Source organism: Macaca thibetana, chromosome 2 (assembly GCF_024542745.1).
Source record: "Macaca thibetana thibetana isolate TM-01 chromosome 2, ASM2454274v1, whole genome shotgun sequence".
Classification (NCBI taxonomy): Eukaryota; Metazoa; Chordata; class Mammalia; order Primates; family Cercopithecidae; genus Macaca; species Macaca thibetana.
In genome coordinates, this window is record NC_065579.1 from 1,444,747 (window position 1) to 1,469,442 (window position 24,696).

The 24,696-nt window shown below is 44.8% G+C and overlaps 1 protein-coding gene, 1 long non-coding RNA gene and 1 other non-coding gene across 16 annotated transcripts in view; all 3 read right to left on the minus strand.

The window, feature by feature from the left end:
- Positions 1-4,894: 4,894 nt before the first annotated feature.
- Positions 4,895-5,001, minus strand: LOC126949420 (U6 spliceosomal RNA). The gene has a single exon (XR_007723724.1). It is a non-coding gene; the product is annotated as a U6 spliceosomal RNA (small nuclear RNA).
- Positions 5,002-9,695: 4,694 nt separating this feature from the next.
- UBXN7 (UBX domain protein 7) overlaps positions 9,696-24,696 on the minus strand; it is an 86,734-nt gene continuing 71,733 nt past the window's right edge. For both annotated transcript variants that reach the window (XM_050779179.1, XM_050779180.1), the window contains one exon: positions 9,696-18,828. In XM_050779179.1, coding sequence (XP_050635136.1) covers positions 18,667-18,828 — 162 coding nt within the window. In that variant the 3' untranslated portion in view covers positions 9,696-18,666. The remainder of the gene's footprint in view (positions 18,829-24,696) is intronic.
- On the minus strand, positions 18,837-24,681 carry LOC126948001 (uncharacterized). 13 transcript variants are annotated; one of them, XR_007723290.1, is made up of 4 exons: positions 19,999-24,681; positions 19,704-19,747; positions 19,389-19,456; positions 19,244-19,343 (listed from the first exon to the last, which is right to left on the minus strand). It is a non-coding gene; the product is annotated as an uncharacterized LOC126948001 (long non-coding RNA). The 13 variants fall into 13 exon arrangements; XR_007723289.1 differs by having other exon boundaries at positions 19,244-19,321; positions 19,704-19,770; XR_007723285.1 differs by having other exon boundaries at positions 19,704-19,770.

A 24,696-nucleotide genomic window follows, 5' to 3' on the forward strand; every position in this document is an offset into this window, starting at 1 on the left:
CTCGGCTCACCGCGACCTCCACCTCCCGGGTTCCAGCGATTCTCCTGCCTCAGCCTCCCCAGTAGCTGGAATTACAGGCACGCACCCCCCAGCTAATTCTGTATTTTTAGCAGTGACGGGTTTCACCATGTGCGTCAGGCTGGCCAAAAAGCAATCCTAATGAAGTGTGGTGAGTGTTAGAGCAGACACGAGCAGGGCCGGGGAAGGCCCCGACCCCAGTAACCTCAGGTGACTGTGAGGGGATGGTCAGGCAGTTGTTACTCTGTCTTTCTAAAATAATAATTGGTCACAGCCAGCGTCAGGGAAAGGCAGTCTCCCAACAGATGGAAAATACCTGAACCTGGTGATCAGCAGCTTCCTGATAAGAGCTCAGGGGCTGGGCGTCAGCGCTCCAGCAGGTGCACTAAGAAGCAAAATGGCGGAGTTTAGCTGGTTCGTGACGGTCCTCTAGCGCCGCTCCGCTGGTAAGGGAAAAACGCCTCAAGTGAGCATGCGCAGGACTTCAGTAACCCCACTGCGCATGCGGCCCCTCCCAAGTGCCTGTGCGGCAGACTTTGGGGCGTGCGGACAGCGCATCCCAAGGGAAGATCGGGGGAGAAGAGATGGAGACCGCGGAACCATCCCCATGTAGAAAACCCAAGTCAAGGGCTGAACAGCACGCTTGGGTCTCTCAAGTCGCGCACTTGGCCCTCTTCCAAGTGTACTTTACTTCCTTTCATTCCTGCTCTGAAAGTTTTTAATAAACTTTCACTCCTTCTCTAAAACTTGCCTCGGCCTCTCCCTCTGCCTTAAACCCACTTCTGCCCCTCAGCTGAATCTTTCCCCCAGAAGGCAAGGACTGAGTTTGCTGCAGACTCTGGATTCGCCGCTGGTTGCAGTAAGTACCAGGCAGAGGCATCCAACTTAAGGCGTCATGGAAGCCCATGGAGGAACCGAATCCTATCTGGCAGAAGCAAAACGCAGCCTCCCGCAGGAAGGGCTGCCCATGCCCACACTTGATGGACAGTGAGGTACTAGGCAGGGAAGAGTATCCTAGGTGCAAAGGCCGGAAGTTGACGGACTGAGGCTAAAGGAGAAGGTAAGTGAATTGCGCAGTCACACAGCCGCCAAGCTGCAGAGCCAGGCCCGCTGGAGTGGAAACGTGCACTCTCGTCTGTGAGGCTGCGCTGTCCCTGGCCGTCACCTCACCCTTTCATCTCTGCTTACCTGCATCTGCTGTCAAGGCTCAGAATGGGAGAGAAAGAACCTGGAGCAAGGCTGCCTCTTCAGAGGGGGCTGCGCTCCTGCAGCCCCGGGGCTGGACCTGAAGGTTGTCTTTCCAGGACTCTGTCCAGGAGGGCCAGGGAGGCTCTCTATATACGCAGAGGTCACCCAGGCGTGTGTGCGCCCACGCCCCTGCCCACAGCCTGCATTGAGGGCGCTTCCCCTCCTTGGAGCGCCCTGTCCTGATGACCCACCCTCTGCTCATTTCCATGTGATTCTAAGGCAGGAAACAGGAGGCCTCATGAGCTCCACGGTCCTGATGAGTCACTGGATGCACCCGTGAGAAACACCTCACCCTCCGCTCTCCCCAGGCAGCAACGCTTTCCACACCCCAGCTGTTCCTGTCCTCATCTGCCACCGCGCAAAGAATCTGGGCTCTTTGGCAGAACAGCACCAAGCGGGGCAGCCACCCCTTTTTCCTCATCACTCTCCTTACCTTGCCCTTGGCTGTCTCGACGTGTGGCATGGTTCCTGTACTGGACTTCTAACTTTTTTTTTTTTTTTTTGAGACAGGGTCTTACTCTGTTACCCAGGCTGGAGTGCGGTGGCGTGATCTCGGCTCACTGCCAGCTCCACCTCCCACACTCAAGCAATCCTCCCGCCTTGGCTTCCTGAGTAGCTGGTACTACAGGCACCTGCCACCATGCCCGGCTAATCTTTGTATTTTTAATACAGACGGGGTTTTGCCATTTTGGCCAGGCTGCTCTCTGACTCCTGTGTATTTTTAATACAGACGGGGTTTTGCCGTTTTGGCCAGGCTGCCCTCTGACTCTTGACCTCAGGTGTTCGCCTCAGCCTCCCAAAGTGCTAAGATTACAGGTGTGAGCCACCACACTCAGCCTCCTAACTGTTTTGTTCAAGCCCCAGGCCACTATCATCTTGTACCATACTCTCACCAAATTTCTGAGGATTTTTGTGGTGCTCTCTGCATGGGAGATTGGTGACCCTCTATGGACAAGCTCCTATTCAAGATTCAGTTCAAACATTCCCAGTGAAGTCTGCCAGGATTTCTTTCTTTTTTTTTTTTTTTTTTTTCTTTTTTTTGAGAAGGAGTCTTGCTCTGTCGCCCAGGCTGGAGTGCAGTGGCCGGATCTCGGCTCACTGCAAGCTCCACCTCCCAGGTTTATGCCATTCTCCTGCCTCAGCCTCCCGAGTAGCTGGGACTACAGGCGCCACCACCTCGCCCGGCTAGTTTTTTTGTATTTTTTAGTAGAGACGGGGTTTCACCGTGTTAGCCAAGATGGTCTCAATCTCCTGACCTCGTGATCCACCCATCTCGGCCTCCCAAAGTGCTGGGATTACAGGCTTGAGACACCGCGCCCGGCCTGCCAGGATTTCTTTACTCTGAGTTAGATACTTCTTTCTCTATGCTCCCATTGTGTTTTAAACATCTAGATATTATAATGCATGTATACAGTAAAAGTGCAGAAATCTTTTCTTTTTTTTTTTTTTGAGAGGGAGTTTCGCTCTTGTTCCCAGGCTGGAGTGCAGTGGCACAATCTCACCTCACCGCAACCTCTGCTTCCCTGCTTCAAGCAATTCGCATGCCTCAGCCTCCCAAGTAGCTGGGATTATAGGCATGCGCCACCACGCCTGGCTAATTTTGCATTTTAGGTAGAGACAGCGTTTCTCCATGTTGGTCAGGCTGGTCTCGAACTCCAGACCTCAGGTGATCTACCTGCCTTGGCCTCCCAAAGTGCTGGGATTACAGGTGTGAGCCACAGTGCCCGGCCTAAAGTGCATAAATCTTAATGATAAAATCTGATGAATTTTTACATGTACACCCAGGTGAACCAGCACACAAATCAAGATACAGGACATTCCAAATCCCCACAGGCTTAATTGTGTCTCCTGTCATTCATATCCCTTGTCCCCTGTGTTAACTTTCATTTTGGCTCTTACAATAATTGGTTAGGTTTCAGCTGTTCTTGAATTTCACATAAATTCAATCAGTTTCCTTTTTTAAAAAAAAAAAACAAAAAAACAGGATTTTGCTGTGTCATCCAGGCGGGAGTGCAGTGGCACAATCATGGCTCACTGCAGCCTTGCCCTCCCAGGCTCAAGTGATCCTCCCACGTCAGCCTCCCGAGTAGCTGGGACCACAGGCAAGCATCACCACGCCAGCTGATTTTTTTATTTCTTGTAGAGATGGGGTCTCACCATGTAGCCCAGTCTGGTCTCGAACTCCTGGGCCCAAGTGATCCTCCTGCCTTGGCCTCCTAAAGTGCTAGATTACAGGTGTGTGTCACTGCGCCCCGCCCAGTGTGGCTTTTGTGTGTGGCTTTCTTTACTCAATATTCTATATGCAAGATTCATCCATCATGTAATTTATTCTTTTATTGCTGAGTATTATTTCATTGGATATTACAACTTTTTCTACTCTTGATGGACATTTATATTTTCAACTTTTGTCTGTTATAAATAATGCTGCTATGAATATTATTCTACATGTCTTTTGACAGAACTATGCACTAATTTTTCAGAGAATATACTTAGGAATAGCATTGCTATCATAGGGCAGGTGAATATTTAATTTTGGCAGATATTGCCACACAGATTCCCAAAGTACTCCTACTAATTTACATGTCCACCAGCAGTGTGTGGCAGTTTCCATTTCAACACATTCTTGCAAACATTTTTAATTTTAGGCATTGTGGTGGGTGTTTAATGTAATCTCCTTGTGTTTGAATTTGCATCTCCTTGATGAGTAAGCACCTTTTCATATATGTATTAGCCATTTGAAGATCCTCTTTGAGAAGTTCCTGTCCATGGTTTTTGCCCATTTTTGGTTATCTTTTTTTCTTACTATTTTCTAGTTCGTTATAATTCTAGGTATGAGACCTTTATCAGGTAAACTTATTGTGAATGTTTTCCCCCAGTTTGTGGTTTGACTTTTTACTCTCTTTATTATGTCTTTTTTTTTTTATTTTTTTTTTTATTTTTTTTTTATTTTTGAGACAGTCTAGCTCTGCCATCAGGCTAGAGTGCAGTGCCACGATCTTGGCTCACTGCAACCTCCATCTCCCAGGTTCAAGCGATTCTCCTGCCTCAGCCTGCCGAGTAGCTAGGATTACAGGCATGGGCTGCCACACTCAGCTAAGTTTTGTATTTTTAGTAGAGACGGGGTTTCACCATGTTGGCCAGGCTGGTCTTGATCTGCTGACCTCGTGATCCACCCACCTGAGCCTCCCAAAGTGCTGGGATTACAGGTGTGAGCCACCACGCCCGGCCTTAATTATGTCTCTTCATGAAGAGAAAATACTGATTTTAATTCAGCTCCATTCATCTATCTTCTTTTATGGTCAATACTTCTAGTGTCCGTTTAGGAAATCTTTGCCCACGTCCCACCGGAGTGTGACTCACTTCTCACTTCATGGCTGTGAGGCCCTTGCAGGCAGCGGCTAACTCTGTATGTTCCGAGCTCTGTATGTTCACACAGAGCTTGGAACATGGCAGGAGCTCCAGAATCACTTGATGAATGAATTCATTCATGCAAATGCGTAAAGTAACACACACAGTGTCTGCATGCAGATTTTACTTCCAGTGATGAAAACAATTACTGAGAAAACCCCTGATGCACATATATGAGAAGGGATCATTATAACTGACTATCACAGGTTAATTTTTTAAAATAAAATTGAAACCCTTCATTAATTTTCGTGTCATCCTTGCACAGGAACCATGTTAAACTTCTCTGTGTTGTCCCAATTTTAGTATATGTGTTGCCAAAGTGAGCACAGTTTAAGTCTTCTAAACTGTGAGTTGCTTTCTATATAAGAATTTCTATCTTTTTTTTTTCAGATGGAGTCTCGCTCTGTGGCCCAGGCTGGAGTGCAGTGGCCGGATCTCAGCTCACTGCAAGCTCCGCCTCCCGGGTTCACCCCATTCTCCTGCCTCAGCCTCCCGAGTAGCTGGGACTACAGGCGCCGCCACCTCGCCCGGCTAGTTTTTTGTATTTTTTAGTAGAGACGGGGTTTCACCGTGTTCGCCAGGATGGTCTCGATCTCCTGACCTCGTGATCCGCCCGCCTCGGCCTCCCAAAGTGCTGGGATTACAGGCTTGAGCCACCGCGCCCGGCCGAACAAGACACTTCTTGAAGAAACCAGGCAGGTGAGATGAACAGGCCGCCTGCGGCCCGCGTGGGGTCTGTGTCTTCACTTCCCCGTGGAGAGCCTCTCGCTGCCTCGGAAGAACGGAGCATCCTTTTGGCGGACGGTGCCCGGTGCGGAGTGAGGCTGCAGGCGGCTGCCCGCGGCGGCTCTGCCGGGTGCCCGGGGGGCGCGGACGGGAGTCTGAGGACACCGTGAGCGGCGGGCCGGGGCCCGGAGACCAGTCGTGCCGCAAAAGGCTTCCCGAGGCTGAACCGTTTGGGAGGCGCCGCGGCCCACACCGGGAGTCCCAGCACTTCGGAGGCCGGGGAGCACTCGAGGCTGTGGCCGCCCGAGGCCCCCCTTACCCGCGGCCCGGACGGAGCCGGTTCTTCACGACAGGGGAACCGCAATAGAGAAACAGTCACTCAGGCCGAGGCGGCTGTGCGGGAGGCCGGAGTTTCCTTATCACTCAGATCCGTCTCCCTGAGCATTGGAGGAGCAGGTTTTAAGGAACACTTGCTGGGTGGGGAAGCCAGGGACCGGGGTGCTCACTGGTCAGGGATGAAATCCCGGGGATTCAGAGCTGTCTTCCTGCGTGAAGTCAGTTCCTGGGTCCGGGTCACGAGATCGGACCAGCCAGGTTATCGATCCGGGTGGTGCCAGCTGATCCATCAGGTGCAGCGTCTGCAGAGTATCTCGAGCTCTGATCTTAGGAGCCGTGTAGGGAGGGTCAGAATCGTGTCCTCCAGCTGCATGGCTCCTAAACCAGAATTTCGAATCCTGTGGCTAATGTTAGTCTAGTCCCCAGGCAAGGAGGAGGGCTGCTTTGGGAAAGGGCTGTTACTGTCTTTGCTTAAACTATAAATTACAAACTCAGTTTCTCCCAAAGTTAGTTCAGCCTATGCCCAGGAATGAAGGAGGACAGCTTGGAGGTGAGACGCAAGATGGAGTCGGTTCAGTTGAATCTCTTTCACTGTCATCATTTTGCAAAGGCGGTTTCAAGGCCAGAAATTTGAGACCAGCATGACCAACATGGTGAAATCCTGTCTTTACTAAAGATACACAAATTAGCGGGGTGTGGTGTGCACACCTGTAGTCCCAGCTACTGGGGAGGCTGAGGTGGGAGGATTGCTTGAGTACCAGATGTGGAGGTTGCAGTGAGCCGAGATCCCGCCACTGCACTCCAGTCTCAGCGACAGAGAGAGACTGTGTCTCAAAAAAAAAAGAAAAGACTCGGCAGAACAGGCTAGACAGATGTTCCATTCTGGGGTATATTGTGGGATCTGGAGGTGGGATTTGAGCAAGAAATTGAGGAAGCTGATAAAATAGAATTCACTGGAAGAAGAAAAAGAGAGAAGATGAAACAGCAAGACAACTAGGCCAGCTGTTTTCTAGAGTTCACCAGATAAGAGTGACAGGACTAATCAGCCTCCTGTGGGTGGACTCCAAACTCAACTGAAAGCTGACAAGAGAGCACATTCCTTTAATTGGAGGGAGGAAAAAGGGGAAGTTATGTTGAAAGGGCTGCCATTTATACCAGACCACTGAAGAGGAAGTTAGGGTTTTCTCATTAGTATACACATATTGTAAACTTCTACCCACTCAAACTAGATTTCTGCCTCCAGCACTGCACTGAAACTGTTCTTGGTCTCCAGTAATTTCGTGTCTCTGATGAACACTTCACTGTCCTCTTGACTCTAGACACAGTTGGCCACAGGATCCTTCTTGAACATTCTCACTCTTGGCTCCCTTGGCGCCCCACTCTGGTGTTTGTTTTGTTTTGTTTCCAAGACAGAGTTTTGCTCTTGTCCCTCAGGCTGGGGTGTGGAGTGCAGTGGTGTGACCTTGGCTCACTGCAACCTCCACCTCCCGGGTTCAAGCAATTCTCCTGCCTCAGCCTCCAGAGTAGCTGGACTTACAGGCACGTGCCACCATACTTGGCTAATTTTTGTGTTTTTAGTAGAGATGGGGTTTCACACTGTTTGCCAGGCTGGTCTAGAACTCCTGACCTCAGGTGAGCCCCCGACCTCAGCCTCCCAAAGTGCTGGGATTACAGGCGTGAGCCACTGCGCCCGGCTGAGAATTCTCCTTTAAATAACTTGTTGGGGAGTTTACTTTTAGGCTGAGACCTGAAGGATAAAAGAAAGTGACATGCTAAGACTCACGCAGACGAAGCGCCTCGGCTGTGGAACAGGAAGCTGTTTGATGTCGGGGTTTGAGAGAAAGCCAGTCAGCTGGCAGGCAGGGGGCAAAAGGGGTGGCACGAAGCAAGGAGCTTGGACATTCTGAGTGGAATGAGAAGCCAATATGTGGAGAACGGGTCGGAAGAGAGTAAGAGCGGAGACTATTGCAGTGGTCAAGAAAAAAAGCAGGTCACTTGGACCACAGTAATGGCAATAGACTGAAAAGCAGGGTTATATTTTATGCATTTTGGAGGTAGAAGTTAAAGGACTTGCTGTTGGGCTGGATATGGGGGAATAAGCAAAAGAAAAAGACTTAAGTTTCTGGCAGGTTCGTAGGTAGTGGTGTCATTGCAGGTCTGGGTGGGGAGGCGTCATTTTAGATGTAAGAGTGACACTTCCAACTGTAGGTGTCGTGTAAAAAGTCGGACATGTGAGTCTGAAGCTTGGAGGAGAGACAGGCTGGAGTTAGAGATCTGAGAACTCATTGGCTTTATACACGGTGGTTGGTACTATGAGAATGAGATCACCGAGGGAGAGTTAGAGGGCCAGGTCCTGGGGATCACCACCATAAAGACCCAATCAAGGAGGCGCAGGCAGTGAGAAGAAACACCAGGTCAGGTGCGGTGGCTCACACCTGTCATCCCAGCACTTTGGGAGGCCAAGGCAGGTGAACCACTTGAGGTCAGGAGTTCGAGACCAGCCTGGCCAACACGGTGAAACCCCATCTCTACTAAAAACACAAAGATTAGCCAGGTAAGGTGGTGGGCATCTGTAGTCCCAGCTACTCGGGAGGCTGAGTCAGGAGAATCGCTTGAACCCGGGAGGCGGAACTTGCCGTGAGCTGAGATTGCGCCACTGCACTCCAGCCTGCGCGACAGAGTGAGACTCTGTCTCAAAATTAAAAAAAAAAAAATAAAGAATTCTCTATTGGCTCCTTTTCTGTATATTTTTAAAATTCTATTAGAATCAAATCTGTTTTTCCACGTATGTTTATCATCCGTGCTTTCAGCTAGAAAGTCAGTTTCTTGAGGGCACAGGATGGATCTGTTTGGCCCCGTCACACACATCCCTGTTATTTTCCCCGTCACACACATCCCTGTTATTTTCCCCGTCGCACACATCCCTGTTATTTTCCCCGTCGCACACATCCCTGTTATTTTCCCCGTCACACACATCCCTGTTATTTGGCACATCGGAAGCACTGGGATGAGAAATGCTTCCACAACCCATCACTGCAGAACTGTGAGCCAAGCAGCAATCCCAGTTTTTTTTGGGTTTTTTTTTGAGATGGAGTCTCACTCTGTCACCCAGGCTGAATGCTATCTCAGCTCACTGCAACCTCCACTTCCCAGGTTCAAGCAATTCTCCTGCTTCAGCCTCCCGAGTAGCTGGGATTAGAGGCACCACAACCACGCCTGTTTGTTTTTTTTGAGACAGAGTTTCGCTCTTGTCGCCCAGGCTGGAGTGCAGTGGCATGATCTTGGCTCACGGCAACCTCTGCCTCCTAGGTTCAAGCGATTCTCCTGCTTCAGCGTCCCGAGTAGCTGGGATTACAGGCATGTGCTACCATGCGCAGCTAATTTTTGTATTTTTAGTAGAGACAGGGTTTCACCACGTTGGCCAGGCTGGTCTCGAACTCCTGACCTCAGGTGATCCACCCGTCTCAGCCTTGCAATGTGCTGGGATTACAGGCGTGAGCCACTGCAGCCAGCAGCAATACCAATTTCTATTATACCATATAATCATAACTCCTGTCTTTTTGTCCATTAATTATCTTTCCTTCACTTGTTTAAACTAAGTCCTTAATTAACTATTAGTAATTACCACTGGTCTGAAAAATTAGACACTTGAATTGCCCAAGTATGTCCAACACAGAATCATACTTACCTAACAAGGCTAGCTTACCCAATGTTTCTGTAACAACTGGACTAACATTTAGAGTGTTTACCATAAATGTGTGAAATACCAGGAAGAGCAGAAAAAAGGCTAGCAAGCATTAGGCTGACAAGGGGACTACAAAGTAACCTTTGTGAATCAACAGGAGCTGACCTAAATGAGAACATGGGGGGTGGGGGGGCAAGCTTTTGGAATCTAAATTGTATTACTGAAAGTAATATCCAGAGAGTCTTATCTTGCAAAAACACCACCACAAAAAAACTAATACTGAAAAGTTTTTGTTTTTATTTCCAAGATCAAATATTACAACAGGACATTTACATGTATTTATAAAAAAATGCAGCAGTTGAATGTATAGATCAGAGGTTTCCTTGAGTTTGGTCCCTCTCTCAGCACAGTGAGCTGATGTCTTCAGAAGACTTATCGTCCCACTCCCCTCCCTCCCCCACCCCGTTGTCCCCCCCACCCTCCCCGTTTCAAGTTGCAGTATTCATATAAAGCAACTGGGTACAACACAGCAAGAATATTCACAATTTGGTACAGCCCAAACCAGAGGATCACCAACGGACAGCAAGATCCTCCTTTTGGAAATTATTTACCCATAGACTATGTAGATCTATAGATAGATCACACCCAGTTATCTAAGATTTCCCTGGTTTTAGAGCAAGTGGAAGTTCCATTGAGTCTTAGCCAGCAGTTACAGCTCTGCTTTACCTAACGGCATGTTCTTCTCCTCTTAAAAGGTTAATTTTCTACCGCCTCCATGTGTCTTCAAATTTAAGGCTTTCCCGAGCACCTTTATTATGACTTACTAGATATACAGGAGGGTCTCTAATGTGTCTTGAACAAACAAATTTAGTGGATGGTCCGGCTGCCCCTTGCTCAATAATCCCAAAGACTTCTTCCCAGCACTGAGAAGAGCTGCAGAAATCAATGCTATCTCCTAGCACCATGGGAGAAAAGGTCCAGAAAACACAATTCGACGTGCATTTTAGGGAGCACTTGCCAGAAACGTTACAATAGGAGCACTGTCCTTGTTATCTTCTTGGATTCAATCACAAAGCTAGAGCACAGATGAAACTTAGAGCCTGTCCTGCACTAAGAATGCAAATCTCAGTAAGACCCCCCCGCCCACACACTTTGTCCAGAATAAGCTGAGCACACAAACATCCCAGGGAATCTCTAAATACTGTTAGGAACTGCTTTAGAAAACACTTTAAAGCAAATACCCCGAGTTGACTTCACTCAAGTCCCCAACCCACCCTCATCCCTATCCCCCCAGAAATTTCATTCCTTGATTAACTTCTCTGAGTAAGATGTAAAGTGAGGTTTGGAAAATGACATGAGACATGTTTAAAAACACAATCAATGAAGACATGCCAGAATTGGACATCCCAGGTGATTCCAAATGCATTGTTCAAACTGAACTCATACAAAGCATGCACAGAGCCTACACAGACACTGCTGAGAGTTTCCATGGAACCATCAATACCTACTCGAAGAAGGACTTTCCGAAAGGGCAAACAAAACAAAAAAACACCGATGTTTACAATTTGTTAATAACAACAACAACAAAAAGCCATTCTGGAAAAAAAGATTATCAGAGAAGTGAAGAAAACTCTGTCTAACAGATTCATGCCAAAGCTTGGATGGAAGCCCCTCAAAGTCTAAGTATCACGTTAGCATCAACTGGTACTCATTTCTCTCTACCTAAGACTAGAAGGTTCTCTCACAGCTTTACTGTTTCCTGGCAAGTGTTTTCAACAGCCTTTCCAGCTGGAGGGACAAACCCAGGAAAGTACAAGTCCCAAGACCCCAGACGGGTAAGATAAGCAGCCCCTCTGAGAAGCTTGCTACTCATTCACTGAAAGTGGAGGTCACATACTACTTTCACTCTCATTAGCAGGTAAAAAGGGATTTTCTGATGGCAACAGTCACTCCGTGTAAGGTTTAACTTTACAGGGCAGTAAGTTATCAAAAAGTTATCATTAAAAGCATATGATTAGTGTCATAAACATATTTATATTTGGAATTACACCATTTGATATTTCCATTAAGAATGCAAAGCTTTGAGAAAAGCATCCTGTAAAATCATGTTGCTGAAAACAGGGAAGTATCCAACTGAGTGTAAATGGTCTAATGTCATCAACCTGAAATGGACCCTGGTGACAGGCACTATGGAGCCAGCTACCTTGATTGATAGAGAGAAAAAAGCAGAATGGCAGGGAATGGTTCCAGATCAAGAATCTCTCCCTTATCAGTTAAGAGTTCCATACTGAGCCTATGAAAAAAGCAAATTAAAAAGATTTTAAGAAAGGGAGAATTCGATTCCAGGTCAGAATTTATCTAATGATTTGAAATGTTTCCCATTTACCATGTCTAAAAAATGAATGACTCATGCTAACCCAGTTGGATTAATAACTTCTTTTGATGAGATAAAATATTACTTAGGTTTAGTCCAGCTTAGCTTGACTATTCTTCCCATTTGAAAATCCAAATGACCTTTAGAAGGGATATAAAATACCCAGAGTATTGTGATCTCTAGAGGAAATACAATTAAACAAACAATAAAAACTTGCTGTTTGTTGCCAAAGAATTAAGTACGACAATATCTACAACTTCTCATATTTATAGATTAACATGTGATGGTTCTTGGGAAAAATACTATCACTGGTATTTGCCATCTCTAATCCTAGAAGTAAATCTGGTTATCTTTTGAAAATACTTTCTCATTACAGAAATGCTAAATTATGTTTATTAAAGTAATTCAAATTGGATTACCCAACTCTATTTTGAAATCAATATGGCAAAGAAAGGCCTGTGCCAAAAATCATCATATTTATAAGAATATCTGCAATTTTAAGCAACAAAACAGTAACTGGTAGGCCACAAAGAGAGTGGGGCATCACAGAGCTAGCCATTCTCTATTTGAAACCAGAGAATTCTCCTTAGTTAAGAGAAAAAATGAGCTATAAAAGTAAGTTTGCCCAAAAATTTCCTTCAATTTTATAAAAAATGAAGATTGTTACATATTAAGACTTTGACATGGAATTTCTTAAACATAGCCAATTACATTAAAAATCATAGCTATTTTCAGAGAATGAATGTTAAAAGTGAATGGTGGAGAAGGAAACTAGAAAGCAGGATTACAAGACTTTCTAATTAAGAGTCTCACTGTCACATTCAATAATCCAGCCATGTAAGTTCACTTCACAGGAAAACCACCAAGGACATTATAATCTCTATTTTTAAAAAGACGTCAAGAAATTCTTGATTCTATACTGTCTCTGTAGCAGGACTGACACACAGGTGAGTCAAAAACCAAAATAACCATCACTGAAATACCAAATCTCTATATAACAGGAGAAACCGATATACTGGCATGGTACACTGTTGGGTTATTTGCAGTTCTAAAGAACATTCTTGCCACTATTCTAAAATGTGTACTGTGCAACACCACGTTTCATGGCAAGACAATAACTGAAATGCTAAGCAAGGCAATCCAGTGAAGTCGAATGTCCATAGTACACAGCTGTCTTCAGCCTATTCATCAAGGCTGGTAGTACCGGAAAACTGCCATGTTCACCAGAAGAGCTGGTTCTTCCTATGCTCATTACATTTTAGTTTTACACAAGACTACTAATTCATCAGCCTGCACCCCATGATTTACTACTGAGTAGTTAAATGATGGTCAAAAAAGGCAGAGAGAGGGTAAGAATCACATAATAAAGATACATTCTATGGGATAAAAAACGTTTTTAAAAGTCAGCCTAATTGTATCTTTAAAAAGTTGCTTCTGCCAAAACCAGGAGTGAATCTTACAACTTATACAAACCAACTTCCCAACAGGCCAGTAAAGTACTTTAAGTACACAAGTAAAAATAAAATTTAGTGCCAGTGTTAGTGACATATTTGGTTCTCATTTACATTTTAGTCATACTCAATACTGATTAGGCACACGGCATTAAGTTTTAAAAAATAATGAATTGTTCAAAAGATTATTACTAGACCTATAACTATTATACTCTCCTCTTTGGAGGTTTCAGTCATCACAGTAAGATTAGGAGCAAGTTACTGGTCAAATGATACCTGAACACAGAAAAAAAAAAAAAAAAAGAAAATGATTAACCAGCACACTTTTAATTAGCCTAGAGATAATATGCAATAAAGAGGAGAGACTGGAAGCGTAAAATTTTGGAGTGGAAAAAGGACTTCAGAGATAATCTAATTTGCTGGTCTAGAAAAGGCTGAGCACTATTAATCTAGTCCAATTCTCTCATTTTTCAGATGAGAAACCCGAGATTAAGAAGAAAGAGAAGTGTGAAGTAACAACTAGCAGAGCTGTTACCCAAGTACACTTACACCCCTAGTGCCCTTTCTGCATATAATATGTACTATGCTGCGCATTTGATTTGTACCTGTAGAGAAATTAAATCTTCCTCATTTTTCAGTTGCTAGTGGCTCCCTCTGGCATTTTTCCGAAGTGTACAAGTGAGATCCCTGCTAGCTAGAAACGTTTACTCCGGGGGATCAGTAATCCTTTCTTACTTGGGTACTGGTTATGCCTTACTGGCAGAACTTCATGCCCTAAATCTAAAGTTACGAAAGGTGGAGCTAAAGAAATAGGTGAGTCAAAAGAAAATCTGAGCTACAGTGCTTGCCACTTTTCAGTCTTGCTTAAGACTTTGCTGACTAAAACATACTCTTCCCTTTTCCTAAGCTTGAATAGGTAAACATTTACATGCTCTCCAGTTATTTCATGTGTAGTGTGTCTCCCTAACTGGATAAAACAGGCAGGAATCAGATCTCATTTATTATTTTTTGAGACAGAGTCTCGCTCCCTCACCCAGGCCAGAGTGCAGGGGTGTGATCTCGGCTTACTGCAACCTCCGCCTCCCGGGTTCAAGAGACTCTCATGCCTCAGCCTCCCCAGCAGCTGGGATTACAGACATGAGCCACCATGCCTAGCTAATTTTTATATTTTTTAGTAGAGACAGGGTTTCACCATGTTGGCCAGGCTGATCTCAAACTCCCAACCTCAGGTGATTCCCCCACCTTGGCCTCCCTGGGATTACAGGCGTGAGCCACCACATCTGGCCAGGAATTAGATCTCAGATTTCAAAATATTTCCAACTTTTATAAAGAACTCAATAGCTAGTTGTTGATGTCTAAGTCAAGGAAGAATTATATACAAGATTTAAAAACATAAACACCGAGGGTTCAATAATCTGATATGGATGGGACACAGAAAACAGAATTGTAGGCCGGGAGTGGTGGCTCATGCCTGTAATCCCAGCACTTTGGGAGGCCGAGGCGGGCGGATCACAAGGTCAAGAGATCAAGACCATCCTGGCCAACATGGTGAAACCCTGTCTCTACTAAAAATACAAAAATTAGCCAGGCGTGGTGGCGCTCACCTATAGTTTTAAAAAAAAAAAAAAGATAATTGTGTCTTTTCTGAAAAATGTTTAAAAAAAGAAAAAATTTTTTACCCTTTTCATTTATTCTTGGCAAATAATGCCACATAGCAATTTTCCTTTCACATCTTCACCAGTGCATCATTTTAAAAAAGCAATAATCACCCTCTCAAAATAATGGCACAAATAAACATTTATAGGCATACTGCAAATCCCAAAACTTTAACCCAACTACTTCCTCTATATTTATGGGAACAAAACTAAATGCTAATTTACAAAGCCCAACAATGAGAAGATAACCATTTGGGTGGCTTGATTCTCTTGCTGTCGGAGAACACAGCATGGATGTTGAAACAGTATGGACTCTGGATTCCAATTCTGATTTGCCACTCACTAGCTGTGACATCCTGAATAAGTTCTCTATACCTGTTTTCTTAACATGGGAAGAAAATATATATTTCGTACAATTCTTAGGGAGACTGAAGAAGAAAATGTACATAAAAGTACCTAGCGCATGCCAGTTACAAGTATTAAGTTTCCTGTTCTTTTCTCATTTGGCACTGTTCTTTCTCTTCTCCAGTTCCTTCCGATATCAAATTCAAAAAAGTATTCCTCTCACTTTTTTCCCACTAGTTTTCTTCTTCTTCTTCTTCTTCTTCTTTTTTAAATTTGAGATGGAGTGTCACTATGTTGCCCAGGCTGGAGTGCAGTGGCACAATCTTGGCTCACCACAATCTCTGCCTCCCAGGTTTGAGCCATTCTCCTGCCTCAGCCTCTGAGTTGCTGGGATTACAGGTGCCTGTCATCACACCCGGGTAATTTTTGTATTTTTAGTAGAGATGGGGTTTCTCCATGTTGGTCAGGCTGGTCTCGAACTCCTGACCTCAGGTGATCTGCCCACCTCGGCCTCCCAAAGTGCTGGGATTACAGGCGTGAGCCACCATGGCCTGGCCTTCCCAGTAGTTTCCATTCCATCTCCCTGTATTTTTCTCTTACCACTCTCGAAGTCTATCTTTCTTGTTCTTTTCCTCTCTAGCTTTTTTTTTTAACACTCTCTTTCAGCTGTGTCCAACACCCACAAAGAATGACTATTTTTAACTAACCTTACTGACCTCATTTAATCTATTCAATAAAACCTCTGCCCTAAAGAGCAAGGAAACTTGCAGAGGAAATAAGGCAAACTGGAAGATGCCTACTCTGTCAGTGGATTGAACTCTTGAGCAAGGCAATACTCCTTATGGACTCTTCTCGTGCACAATCCGTAACTATTCCCATGGGCCTCTATATCAACCCTGAGATAATTACACTCCTGCCTCAAAATAAAATAAAACAAAGCCCACCACATCTTGTATTGTAGACAACCCAGCTGCATGTTAAGCTGGGTGAAAGTACCATGCTGTCTTTTAAATCACTTTCTCTCTACTTAATCATCCTGCAGTAACCCAAGTTGAAAAAGTCACTTTGGTTTCTCATCAATGAATATGCACGTGCTGAACATGTCAGAAAGAACTACACCCTCTCAGTGATGAACATGTTGTCAGTTCTCCCAGCTGTTCTATCAAGAGAAGCTAGAAGGTAAAGAGAATGAAACAGAGCCCGACAGGAAAAGCGGCTGACTTGACATGTTTGAGCGAGCTGGGCTTCAGCTATGACTTTGCTGGAGTACAGATGGGCACCATCAGAGCGCAAAGCTGAGCAAACCTCCTCTTCTTACCCTGGGCCTCCCTGAATGTTTAGATTTCTGACCTTGTCTGCTACCAACAAATGTTTTACCCTCCAGTGCACCTTTGATAATATACAGCTCTATTCTTCAAACGGCAAGTATGTTATCCAAGTTCAGAGATACAACTGAGGAATGAACATGAAAACCATCTTTCACTCAATAAATCAGAAGCTGCTAGTTAAGCCTCAAGAGCCTATGAAAAAACACCAAAGTGTAAGTATTAGTCACCAATCTAAAGAGAGAACTCTGACTCAAGGTAGAAATGAAACTGTAATTATATAAATATATTTATAAATATTTATACAATTATATACTTATACATAAGCACTTACACAGACTTAGAAAAAAATGTAAGAACATTAATTCAAAAGGACTCACTGAAGAATAAACAGAATTGTCCATGATTTCCTTGAGGAGATACATAACTCATTCTTTTGGGAGGGTTCCTCAAAATTCAACCATTAGAAACCATAGTCTATAACTGTGTACTAGCAACACATAGCATCTTTTTTTCTTCTTTTCCCCAAGCCCCTAATTGCCAAGAGAGCAATCGTAAAGTAGATGAAACCTACAGGTCTCTAAGCAGTAGCTGAGGAACTTCCGTTCCTCGAATAAAAGAATCAATCTCAATCCTCAATTGACAAAAAGGTCCATTTAATATTTTCATTTTACAAGTTAAAACTTCTAGAATCACGACTACCCCTTCAGAGGATTCCATTTAAGCTCAAAATATGAACTGAGCACAGGGTGAAGTTGGTGTGTAAATGGTATTCTACAGATTCAAGATGGCCTCTTCTAAAAACACCGGAGAAAGCTTTCACCAACTCAAATTTGATTTTCGGTTTTGTTGGCAGAAAAACCCCACAACATCTGAAAATGACTAGCACCCTCCGCCACCCCCCCTTTTTACTAAATGTTGTCTTTTGAATTGAGTTTAAAGGTCTTCCCCTTACAGAGGCTTTCAGTTCTGATACCTTTCGAAAGAAAACAGCATGCGGACTCATGTTCAGTTCAGTCACCACAGCTTTTCAGAGACTGTTCCAACCAGGGGCAAAAAATGAACCATTATTTCTAACCAAAAGAACATGGTTAGCAACTCTCAGCTGAATGGTTTTCTTTTTCCCCAGGGACATACCTAAGTATGCCTGAAACACCACAGGACAATCAATAACCATAGTGGTTACAATTACAAGCCATTGTACTACATGATTATTGACCAGCTGCCTTCCTACAGATCACTGCAGACTCGGACAATGGAGGGCTCCAAAGGAGCTAATCTGCTGTGCTGGCAAAAACAGCAAGCATCTTCCCATCCCAGTCACCACGACAGGTTCACTTAATGTCCATTCCTGGACTAGCAGGATCAATACAGAGTAATAAAGAAAACTCTCTCAGCTAGGACAATGAAAGTCACCCCATGCTATATGCTCCATATTTAACACTCATTCCGCCAGTAACACATGTCATGGAAATAGTTCTTACAGCTGGGAACATGAAAATCCTTTGAAAAAGTTTTTAGGTATGATGAGCAATAATTACAAGGGATGCTTTTTCCACAGAAACAAAAGCCTGGATATTTTCTTAAGTGATATTTCCTACATGAAGAACACAACAAAACCAAATCCACGTTAGAGAATTTCTTCTCCCTACTACACATGGGGGCTTACAAAAAAGGGAGGGTTGTTCTTACTCTGAATCTAGCCATTCCTTTGCCCAAAGAGTCTGGGGAGTAACGTTAACATCTGATCCCAAAAAAGTGCCGTGCAAAAGACCACTTACTGGGACACACAATTCCTGCTGCCAGTACTAGGAGAGGTCTTATTCTTACACTTCTATTTGGTCACCAGATTAGGTAAGAAAGTGTAGGGGGAGGGGGAAGAGTACGGAGTGGGGAGGGAGAAAACAGAAGAGAAAGAAACAAAGGGGGAGAAAGAGACTGACTACAGGAGAGATTAAGAAATAAGAGAAGGAAGGTGACTTGCTTGCCCAACTTTGGCTCTGTGGTCCTATGAGCCAAAATGCATACTTAGTGACATGGTATCTCACAGGAAAAGGGAAAAAAGGGGTAAGCTGAGAGAGGTCAAGCCATGGTGTTAATTTCTTTCCTGTACAAAGACAGTCTCTTGAGGACAAAGGCCTGCCTCTTGCAATGTAATATCATAGTCCAGATGAGATAATTTCCTTCGAGGAAAGTTGGTGAGAAGTTCAAAACGTTCATTTGGATATCCTTTAGACTGGACATGCTTCACCAAAGCCTATACAAACAAGAGAAAGACAAAGCCATTAGATGGAAATAAAAGGAAAGAGCATATTAGTGAATTAAATATAAAACATTCTCTTTTCATCATATTAGATCAGCTATTAAGTGTAAGTTCTCTCAGATAACCAAAGCTTGCCCTTGTGGAAGGGCCACTACAAACCTTTGGACGGGGAGAGAAATCTGTACCCAATTACGTACAGCCATTAAGTGAGACTGAAATACACAGTTATTATTTGTCTCCCCAATACATACACCCAGTCACTATTTATAAAATTAAATTATTGTTCTCATTTTTAAACATTCTATCCGTTTTCCTTTCTTCCTTTTATCAAGGAAGGCAAGTCCTTCATTCTACTACACCCAAGTCCTTCATTCTACCTACACCCAGTCCTTCATTCCACTACACCCAGTCCTTCGTTCCACTACACCCAGTCCTTCGTTCCACTACACCCAGTCCTTCGTTCCACTACACCCAGTCCTTCATTCCACTACACCCAGTCCTTCATTCCACTACACCCAGTCCTTCATTCCACTACACCCAGTCCTTCATTCCACCTACACCCAGTCCTTCATTCCACTACACCCAGTCCTTCATTCTACCTACACCCAGTCCTTCATTCTACCTACACCCAGTCCTTCATTCTACCTACACCCAGTCCTTCGTTCCACTACACCCAGTCCTTCGTTCCACTACACCCAGTCCTTCGTTCCACTACACCCAGTCCTTCGTTCCACTACACCCAGTCCTTCGTTCCACTACACCCAGTCCTTCGTTCCACCTACACCCAGTCCTTCGTTCCACTACACCCAGTCCTTCATTCTACCTACACCCAGTCCTTCATTCTACCTACACCCAGTCCTTCATTCCACCTACACCCAGTCCTTCATTCCACTACACCCAGTCCTTCATTCCACTACACCCAGTCCTTCATTCTACCTACACCCAGTCCTTCATTCTACCTACACCCAGTCCTTCATTCTACCTACACCCAGTCCTTCGTTCCACTACACCCAGTCCTTCGTTCCACTACACCCAGTTCTTCGTTCCACTACACACCCAGTCCTTCATTCTACCTACACCCGGTCCTTCATTCTACCTACACCCAGTCCTTCATTCTACCTACACCCGGTCCTTCATTCTACCTACACCGGTCCTTCATTCTACCTACACCCAGTCCTTCATTCCACTACACCCAGTCCTTCATTCTACCTACACCCAGTCCTTCATTCCACTACACCCAGTCCTTCATTCCACTACACCCAGTCCTTCATTCCACTACACCCAGTCCTTCATTCCACTACACCCAGTCTTGCCACCTGTGCACTGAATCACTCCTTGCCTTCTCAGAAACTGGGCCGTTCTCATCTTTTGCAGTTTTCCTCAACACCTCCCTCTCTGCTTCCCATCAAACTTCTACACTGCTTGCATTTCAGTAACACAGTCTTCAAGAATCAGCCTAATTAATCTCCAGCCAAAGCAAACGGCCAGGAATGCCTGACCCAAGGGATTCATTCACAGGCTAAGCTAAGCTAGTCAGACTCAAGATTCTGTTTCCAGCAGTTAAAAACAGAGGGTGCCAGGGCATGATTGCTCACACCTGTAATCCCTGCACCCTTCGGGAGGCCAAGGAAGGTAGACAGCTTGAGCACAGGAGTTGGAGACCAGCTTGGGCAACACGGCAAAACCCCATCTCATCAAAAAATATGGGCCAGGCACAGTGGCTCACGCCTGTGATCCCAGCACTTTGGGACACCAAGGTGGGCGAATCACCTGAGGTCAGGAGTTCGAGACGAGTCTGGCCAACGTGGTGAAACCTCGTCTGTACTAAAAATACAAAAAAATTAGCCTGGTGTGGTGGTGGGTGCCTGTAATCCCAACTACTTGGGAGGCTGAGGCAGAATTGCTTGAACCTGGGAGGCGGAGGTTGCAGTGAGCCGAGATTACGCCCCACAGCACTCCAGCCTGGGCAGAGCCAGATCTTGTCTCCAAGAAAAGGAAGAAAAAAACAAACACAAAACAAAACAAAAACCACCGAAAGCTCATCAGCTGTGTTAGATGAAAACGGCCGCAGCATCACCATGATGAACCATGTGGGAGCTGAGGAATAAAGAAAAGCCACCAGTATGCAGAGAATGGTGTGAAGCAGGGAACCCCAAGAGAAAACCTCCAGGCCCCAGAAGAGAAACATAGAGGAAAACAGATATGGTTCTTAAACACTTTGCAGTTCTAGCTGCTAGGACCTACACCACTATTCCCTTCAAATAACCCGTCGTCCTTTTCCAGAAGTAATCATTTCAGTTGGGTTTCTATTCCATGCAGGCATGAAACAGAAAAATCTTCACTGGAACATACCTTATGTGGCTTACCTAAGTTAATCTGGGAAGAAAATAAACTAATCAGAGATAAGATTCACAACCGGGTGCTCCCACCTGTAATCCCCACACTTTGGGAGGCTAGGGCAGGAGGATGACTTGAGCTCAGGAATTCAAGACCAGCCTGGTTTACAAAGTGAGAACCCTTCTCTACAAAAAAGAATTTTAAAAAATTAGCTGGGTGTGGTGGCACACACCTGTGGTCCCAGCTACCTGGGAGGTTGAGGTGGGAGGCTCGCTTGAGCCCAGGAGGCAGAGGTTGCAGTGAGCTGAGACTGGGCCACCAAACTCCAGCCTGAGCGACAGAGCGACCCTGTCTCAAAACAACCAACCAACCACCAACAACAAAATGACTCACCACAGTTTGCAGTTATGATCAGACTAAACATCTAACACCTCTTTCTTTCTTTTCTTTTCTATTTTTTTTTTTTAAATAGAGACAGGGTCTCACTTTGTTGCCCAGGCTGGTCTCAAACTCCTGAACTCAAGTGATCCTCCCACCTTGGCCTCCCAAAGTGCTGGGATTACAGGAGGGAGCCACTGCACCTGGCCTCCCACACCTATTTCAAAGAATTATCAAGCAAAACTCACTGAACTTACTCCAATGAATTAGTATCTCTGCTTCGATAAAATGCTTCCAATTAGCTATAGAGATACACCCTGTTTCCTTGTACTTCCTGTTATTGAAGGTTTGTGGGAGCCGTGTGTCAAGCGCCTCTATTGGCTCCATTTTTCAATCAGCGAGTGCTCACCGCGTGCCTCTGTGTCACCTTTTGGTAATACTTGTGTTTCTCTTTTTCATTATTTTATCTATTACAGTATCTGTGAACATTCTCTCTGATGTTACTATTCGGTTTTTGGGCACCACAAGCCAGGCCCACACAAGACTGCAAACTTTATGCTCTGACTGCTCCACCTACTGGGAGTTTTCCCATCTCCCTCCCTCTACTCAGGCCTCCTTGTTCCCTGAGACATGACAGTATTAAAATTAGGCCAATTAATAACCCCACCATTGGAGGCCTCTAAGTACCCAAGTGAAAGGAAGTGTTGTACATCCTCAAAATCAATCAATTGCTAAAAATGATTAAGCTTAGTGAGAAAGGCATGTTGAAAACTGAGACAGGCACGCTAGGCCTCTTGCACCAAACAGCCAAGCTGTGAATGCAAGGAAAAGTTCTTGAAGGAAATTAAAAGTGCTACTCCAGTGAACACACAAATAACAAAGCAAAATAGGCTGGGCGCAGTGGCTCACACCAGCACTTTGGGAGGCTGAGGCAGGCGGATCACCTGAGGTCAGGAGTTGGAGACCAGCCTGGCCAACATGGTGAAACCCCACCTCTACTGAAAATACAAAAATTAGCTGGGAGTGGTGGCAGGCGCCTGTAATCCCAGTTACACGGGAGGCTGAGGCAGGCAGAATCACTTGAACTTGGGAGGCGGAGTTTGCAGTGAACTGAGATCGCACCTTTGTACTCTAGCCTAGGCGAGCTAGACTCTGTCTCAAAAAAAAAAAAAAAAAAAAAAAAAAAAAAAGAAAGCAAAACAGCCTTACCGCTGTACTGCTGAAAAGGAGAAAGTTTTAGTGGCCTGTGTGGAAAAATCAAACCAGTCACAACATTCCCTTAAGCCAAACCCTAATGCAAAGCAAGGTTCTAACTCTCTTCAATCCTATGAAGGCGAAGGAAGTTAAGGAAGCTACAGAAGAAAAGCTGGAAGCTAGCAGAGGTTGGTCCATGAGGCTGAAGGAAAGAAGTCATCTCCGTAACATCGAAGTGCAACAAGGTGAAGCAGCAAATGCTGATGCAGAAGGTGCAGAAACTTATCTAAAAGATGTAGTTAAGATAATTCATGAAGGTAACGACACTAAATATGTTTACGTTTGACAAAACAGTCTTCTACTGGAAGAAGATGCCATCAAGGACTTTCACAGCTAGAGAGAAGTCAGTGTCTGCACTCAAAGGTTCAAACAGGCTGACCTTCTTGTTAGGGGTCATGTAGCTGGTGACTTCCAGTTGAAGCCAATGCTCATTTAACATTCCAAAATCCCAGGTCCCTTAAAAATTATGTTAAATCTACTCTGTGTTCTAGAACTGTAAAAACAAAACCTGGAAAGATAGCACATCAATTTACAGCATGGCTTACTGAATATTTTAAGCCCATTGTTGAGACCTACTGCTCAGAAAAAGGATTCAACATATTACTGCTCATTGACAATGCACTAGTCACGTAAGAGCTCTGATGAAAATGTAAATAAAAATGAATGTTGTTTCCAGTCTGCTAACCCAGCATCCATTCTGCAGCCCATGGATCAAGGAGTCATTTCAACTTTTAAATCTTATTTAAGAAATACATTTTGGCCAGGCATGGGGGCCAAATTTCAACTTTGGGAGGCTGTGGTGAGAGGATTACTTGAGTCCAGGAGTTTGAGACAAGCCCTGGCAACACAGCAAGAAACCATCTCTACAAAAAAGAAAATTAATTGAGTGTGGTGGTCTACTCAGGAGAGTGAGGCAGGAGGATCACTTGAGCCGGGGTGGGGAGTCAAGGTTACAGTGAGCTACGACCACTGCACTCCAGCATGGGCAAGAGACCCCCCCCCCTTTTTTTTTTTTCCCCAAAGGCTATAGCTGCCATAAACACAGATTCCTCTGATGGATCTGGGCAAAGTAAACTGAAAATCTTCTGGAAAGGATTCACCCGTCTAAATATCATTCAGAACATTCATGAGTCATAGGAGGTCAAAATACCAACATGAACAGGACTTTGGAAGAGGTTGATTCCAACCCTCATGGATGACTTCGAGGGTTTTAGAACTCACTGGAGGAAGTCACTGCAAGTGGGTAGAAACTGCAAGAGAACTAGAATTAGAAGCGCAGGATGGCGATGGGACTGAACTGCTGCAGTCTCATGAGCAGGCATTAAAGGGAGGGGGCTGCTTCCTATGGATGAGCAAAGAAAGTGACTTCATGAGATGGAATCTGCTTCTGGTGAAGATGCTTTTAACACTGTTGAAATGACAACAGAAGACTTAGAATACTGCATAAACTTGGTGGATAAAGCTGCGGCAAATTTGAGAATGACTCCAGTTTTGAAAGAAGGTCCTACTGTGGGTAAAACACTAGCAAACGGCAACACACGCCACAGAGAAACTGTTTGTCGAAGACATCGCCAGTTAATGCGGCAACTTCACTGCTTCACATTTTCAGAAACTGCCACAGCGCCCACCACCCTGATCAGTCAGTAGCCGTCAATTTCAAGAGCCTCCACCAACAAAAAGATGACTCACTGAAGATTCAGGTGATCGTTAGCACTTTTTAGCAAAAGATTTTTTAAATTAAGTCACGTGCATATTTTTAGATGTAAAGCTACTGTACACTTAATAGACTACAGAATAACGTAAACATAACTTTTATATGCACCAGGAAACCAAACAATTTGTGACTCGTCTTATTGCAGTGGTCGGAACTGAACCACAGCAAGCCTGTACTTA